General features: G+C 47.0%; 1 protein-coding gene across 1 annotated transcript; it reads left to right on the top strand.

The window, feature by feature from the left end:
• Nucleotides 1-1,470: 1,470 nt before the first annotated feature.
• LOC308148486 (E3 ubiquitin-protein ligase TRAF7-like) lies at nucleotides 1,471-5,967 on the top strand (the record flags this gene model as incomplete). The annotated part of the gene is made up of 6 exons (XM_080521952.1): nucleotides 1,471-1,582; nucleotides 4,044-4,165; nucleotides 4,270-4,327; nucleotides 4,925-5,016; nucleotides 5,604-5,720; nucleotides 5,909-5,967. Coding segments are annotated over exons 3-6 (320 nt in total), but the record flags the coding sequence as incomplete, so codon positions are not given.
• Nucleotides 5,968-6,461: the final 494 nt, after the last annotated feature.

Raw genomic sequence — 6,461 nt, 5'->3', positions numbered from 1 at the left:
CAGAGTGGGTCGAGCTGTGGAGAGCGTCTGTGGTGAGGCTGCCCCACGTCTGGCTCTTATACTCTCCTCCGCTGGGGGATTGTGGGTTGGGGGTCCTCACCTTGAGTCCTGAATACGCTAATGAAGGGAGGAAGACACACAGACAAACCCTCTTTGTCCGCACTCCTTTGTTTTCTTATTTATCAGGAAGGACTGTTTTACATGCGGGGCCATTTACATCTCTGTGGTCGGACGGCTCGCACAGGGGGGGGGGGGGCAAACGTTTAGGCTTTTTGTTTTAATTCAGTTTATTTCGGACAATGGCACAGTGGCAGACGAGCCGGGCCAGCGCCAGACGCATACATATCACACATAAACAAGACAAGGCATAACGCTGTTAAAACACTGTTGTTCAGACTTTTTGATTTGTTTGCCCGTGCATCAAAGTCTGACGTATTTATTACTCAACTAGAACCTGTGGAGTGCTTTGTTTAGTTTATTTTATTAAGAATATTCTCAGATTGAAATGTTAAAATCAACAGTGCACATCAATCAACCAAAGTTATTTCACCAGTTAATCTGAATAAGTAACAGCAGAACTGTATAATCAGGATGCATGTCTGAAAAGGAGTGGACCCATTAAGTCCATTCTTCACTATAATATAGCACTATTCTATTAAGACTATCTGTTGAAAAGGTATAAATAAATTGTATATTTCATAGTGGTGTTGAAACAAAGTGTATCTCATGTTGCATTTATAGTTTCAACTACAATTTACGATGGAAAACATGCAATTACTTTTTCAGTTGGGTTTTTTTGTACCTGATGTAAGAGGTTCCAACCTTTTCTTCCAGTATTTTCCAGACAATTTAACATTATTAAATAGAATAGAAGCAATTGAATAATCCCAGAGGTAAATTCCATTAACATCTGGATTGATGGTTGTCGCATGGCGGGTGTGGAACATGAGTGATGTTCATTCTTTGATTTATTATTATTAATCATTATGTGTGGACGCTGTTTTATCAGGATGAGATCATGAGAAATTAAACATGTTGTTACAACGTGAGTTATTTATAAAGCCATTATAATAGTTGCTATAGTAGTTTTTAGTGAATGAATGTTCACAGAAACGTGCTTCATAAGGACATGAGTCGTTTCCAGTAAGGATGTTAATACTTGATCCTGTTTGGGGGGGGGGGGGGGGGGGTCCACATCACGCCACCTTGCACGTGCACCTAACGCGGAAGCTGACGGTGTGCGTGGCATCACCGCAAAGAGCCAATAAACGACGGCAAACCGGAGAGGAACGCGCATCTTATTATTATTATTATTAGTGGACGGAGCTCAATTTTACTGACAGCACGCAGTCTGACGGCAGCGGCGCGACGCTGAGGCTTGTGGGTGATGTAGTCGTGTTGCGCGGGACGCAGCGGCGTCTCGTGCTGGGGTGGACTCCATGCCCCGGCATGCACCGCGGCACTTGGCGATGTGTGTGTATGCGAGAGGCTGAGAGGAAGATTTTAGGAATCCGTCTGCGGACTTGACGCTCCGCCGTGGTTGGGGGGGAAAAAACCCAAAACAAACAGAACAACAACAATGGTAAGCTTACAAACTCAGCTAACAACACTTTCTGGGAGAAGTAGTCGTCTTCCGGAACGCGGGGCAACGTAGATTTAGTCGTCGGTCGTGAGGCGAGTTGGCCAGACGTCGTCCGCCAGCAGTGATTGCTAATAACAAAAAAAAAAAGATAACTGAGCTAACTTGTGCTAACAAACAAGACAGTTTAACAGCGGATTGAACAAGATGACGTGTGTTGAGAAACACTGTTGAGGAGGAGGGGGGGCGTACTTTGGGTTAGTTAAAACAGGCGCGACGTTGTTTTTAACGTGTCGCGTTTGGGCGTTCAGTTAGCTAGCTGTGCTGAACTTTGACCCCCCGGTCTCCGTGTGTGTGTGTGTGTGTGAGATGGGGGGGTTGAAGGGGGGTTGTCCTTTACGGGAACCTCCAGCGTGTCGTTGGGAGACAGTGACGCTGATTGGAGCGGATCCCAGCAGAGACCCGGTCCAGGTCCTCCTGCAGACTCGGACCAGCCGCATTCCTTTCTGTTTACATCAGTTAGCTGGCTGTCCGGGTCACTGCTTTTTGGCTGTCACCCCCCCGCCCCGCCCCCCCCCCCCCTCTTCCCATTTCTGTGTGGGCAGAACCCCCCTGAGGGTTTTGTCTTTCCAGTTGCACCTAAACATCCATACATCTTCTGTACGGATTTATCCACTTAAAATAACACTGGGGGGGTCAAACACAACAAAATCTAGCCCACCAGGCAAATTGTACACATTTTAAACAAAACTGTTTGAAAAATAAAAAGAGGTTCTTACAAGTCGTCGACACGATTGCAAAATGTTTGTGAAAACACACATGATGCAACAGCGATGAGCAAAGTTGTTTTTTAAGGTTGCTCGAGAAGTTGCTCGATTTACGTTATGTCTTCTATTCTTCTTTGCCACAGTAAAGAGAAACTGCAAATGTTTTGCTCGAGCCCCTTGACGTCTGAATTTATTTGCAATTGTATAAAAGAAAAATAATAATAGTGTTTTTGTTTTCAAGCTGATGCTGATAAAAGTGGATTGTTCGTTTTTTTCTATAGGACCTAGCACAGATATAAAGTTAGGTATGATACAAATTAGTGTGTTAATGATTATCCAGGTAGAAAATATTCAGGTTTTTTTTCATAAAAAGATGTGCTTAATTAATCTACGTTGCCATCAAACATTTAAAAAAGGCTGTCGGCTCGGAACACAAATGAGGATGCAAACAACTGGATCGCCGACAGTTTGAGACACTTAATTACTGCTTTGACTTGCTTATGGGGAAGGTAACAAGCGTTTCGGGATTGCTCATAGAAAGCTGTTCAACTCTTAATTAATGTGGCTGGGCGGTGACCGCAGAGCCGTTTATTACGAGGAACATTTATCACGTTCCAGCCTGAAACCGGGGGAAGGTGTGACCGAGCGGCTGGGTGAACTTTCAACCTCGGCTTCAGCGGCGAAACTTCTTCACAATGACGGAGCAGCATGAGGAAACTGTTGTGTTGGTGCCAAATAAAGTAGGTCAAACATCTGCCCAGCAACAGCTGGTTTCAAGCCTCAGACCAAGTCGACAGGACGCCTCAAGGGACGAATGATTTAGAATTTCAGGTTCATGTAGAAACTTTGATGATGATGTAGTTTGGAGTGGCGGCGTTGAATGTTTTCGTAATGAAACCACGCTCAAACACAAGAACAAGAGATTGTTAACATTAACAATGAGAGACGGACGTTCTGTTGGGCAGACGACCAAGTCGTCGTCACGGCGACTGTCAAAATAAAAGTACCAGGTCCCGGGAGGATATGGGGGCATGTGCAGAAGTGCTGTTTACTACGGCTGTGGTCCGCAGTGGCGGCGCTTTGGAAAAGTTGCGCTTCCCTCTGTGAACACAGAGTTGGAGAGTTTTCAAAAAGTTCCTCCTTGGGAGCCGTTTTCAAAAGTTTGCATTAGCAGCGACTCCGAGCACCGTTAACAGACGTGTCAAAAGACGAACTCGGGATTTTTCCAACGACTGTTTCGACACCTTTAGGGCAACTTTCTAAAACAGTTCTTAAAAGAAAATGATCCAAAAAGTGTCGGTGGAGCTCGTTCAGGAACCGGGGTGCTTGTTGTCCATCAGAACTATTTACTTCAGCTGTGATGTGTCAGAAAGTGTCGTTTTCGCCGGTTTGCACAGGCCGGACGTTTTCGAAAAGCTCCACCTTGGAAGCCTTTTTTTTTTTTTTTGAAGTTGCATTGTCGGTGAGTCGGGGCACCGTGGTGTCAAGGGCCTCCCAGATGCTGCGGAAGTTTTCCTTTCTCCCCTAAAACGGGCCTGTGAACCTGTAAACGGGGCGCCGACTGCTGACTCATCATCAGATCACCACTCTGGGGGGGGGGGGGCAACTTCCAGAGCAACTTCTTGCAGGGAAATTGCTGAGTCAGCGTCATTCAGGCGGCACGTGACATCCTCCATGTTCTTCTTCCTGTCCTCCAGGCTTAGCCCTCCGGCCAGCTGCTCGCCTCCACTTCTGCTGCTGGTCAAGACTTCTCGCTACAGCCGATCCTCCTGCACCACCACCACCCCCACCCCCACCCACAGCGGCCCCTGGCAGTGGGGTGAGAGACACCGCCCTGACATTTAGAGGCTTTTTCATCCAGCATTTTGTACAAGAACCACGTTCTGCTGGTGTCTTGACGAGTCTTTACTTTCCTCCCTGCAGAGCAGGATGGAGGCGTCGTTCGGTCCCACCTTCTCCGGCGTGGCCGGCGCAGCCAAAGGTGACGCAGTATTCACGTCTCCCAATGCGCCACCTGTGTTTCACCTCCACCTGTGTTTCTGCTCCACCTGTTTCTTTTACACCTGTGTTTCTGCTCCACCTGTGTTTCTGTTCCGTCTGTTTCTGCTCCACCTGTGTTTCACCTCCACCTGTGTTTCTGCTCCATCTGTGTTTCTTCTCCACCTGTGTTTCTGCTCCGTCTGTGTTTCTGCTCTGTCTGTGTTTCTGCTCCACCTGTGTTTCTGCTCCACCTGTGTTTCTTCTCCACCTGTGTTTCTTCTCCGCCTGTGTTTCACCTCCACCTGTGTTTCTTCTCCACCTGTGTTTCTGCTCCACCTGTGTTTCACCTCCACCTGTGTTTCACCTCCACCTGTGTTTCTGCTCCGTCTGTGTTTCTCCTCTACCTGTGTTTCTTCTCCGCCTGTGTTTCTTCTCCACCTGTTTCTGCTCCACCTGTGTTTCTTCTCCACCTGTGTTTCTTCTCCACCTGTTTCTGCTCCACCTGTGTTTCTGCTCCACCTGTGTTTCACCTCCACCTGTGTTTCTGCTCCACCCGTGTTTCTGCTCCACGTTGACTGAAATGTTCTGGACCCTCCAGCTGAGGCCTCCTCCACCTACAAGCAGCACAGAAGAACCCCGTCTTCCTCCAGCACCCTCACCTACTCCCCCCGCGACGACGACGACGGGATGGTACTCACTCTTTATATAGCTATATATATATATAGTATATATAAAACACTTCTTCCCCACTTTTTCCCCACGTCAATATTGGATGAACTGAATTCTGAAGCTCATTATTAATTGTGCCTGCCTCTTTAAGAGGCGTCGCACAATTATTACAATCCTGGGAAGGCGCCGTTTTTCGTTAATATTAATATTCTTATTCTTCCTCTGCCGCGTTTTAACGGAACCCTACTAGTCCCGCACCGTTTGGCGTACATATACAATGATGTATCCAAATGTGCGCAATTATCGGGATCGGTGCGGATCTGTTCAGATTTTAGATATCGCAGACGGTTTCCGAACCAAACGAACCAAACGTAAAAAACGATGAAAATTTCTCCCATAGACTTGAATGAGATTCCAGAAAAAAATTCACAAAAATTTTCAGCTACAGACTCCAACTTATTATTATTATTATTATTATTATTATTATTATTAATACAGGCTGCATATTGAAATACTGGAAGACTTTAAAAAGTTGTTTTTTTGTTTTGTTTTGTTTTTTTACACAAACTGAGTCTTAAAAGTGTCAAACTGCCGTCGTCTCTCCTCAGCCTCCCATGGGAACTCCCCGGAGGTCCGACTCGGCCATCTCCATCCGATCCCTCCACTCCGAGTCCAACATGTCGCTGCGCTCCACCTTCTCTCTGCACGAGGAGGAGGAGGACACGGTACGACCCCCCCCCCTCCACCCCAGACACCCCCCCACCCACCAGGCACAGACACATTACTGATGGAAAAACAAGTCATCACAAGAGAAGCCGTGGTCATGTGATCATGTGATCATGTGAGGTCATCCTCCTCCGCTCCACCGGCAGTAACTCAGCCGTCCACACCCAGTCCGCTGACTCTCCGTCAGGCCGTCTGCCTCCGCCCGTCGCGCTCCGCCAGTTTCAACGAGACGCACGGCGCTCGCGGGTGAAATCCACCGACTGGTCGGAGACGGCCCGAGCGTCTGTAGTCAGTCGTGTTCTGATCCTGTTTATCACGGAGCCCCGCTTACCGTGCGAGTCCAGAAGCCCGTTAGCATGTAGCATGTAGCGCGTAGCATCGGGGGTCACGTCATGTCCCTGAACGCGTCACTCAGCTGCCGTTAAAAACCTGCGTTGAAACGGTTAAAACCACAGACACAAACCTTCACTTTTATTTTTTGTATTTAATTTTCCCCCTCCCATTTTTCCTTTTTCTTTTTTGTTGAGAGGAAAAAACACAAGGAGAAAAAGAACTTATTGAAACAGTTCAGCTGAATGTATTTCAGAAAATAATTTTGCAGCCACCAAACTTTCTTCTTTTTTTTTTTTTTTCTTCCACCCTTCAGTCCGTTCTGTCATTTGCTGAGGTCGACTGTTTTTCACGATCCACGAATCCCGAACAGCATCAAATAGCTTGTTTTAATGTGAAGGGTGAAGCCT

Source organism: Blennius ocellaris (assembly GCF_963422515.1).
Source record: "Blennius ocellaris genome assembly, contig: SCAFFOLD_431, whole genome shotgun sequence".
NCBI classification, from domain to species: Eukaryota; Metazoa; Chordata; class Actinopteri; order Blenniiformes; family Blenniidae; genus Blennius; species Blennius ocellaris.
The sequence above is the reverse complement of the archived record's forward strand: the minus strand, read 5'-3'. Positions and strand labels throughout refer to the sequence as shown.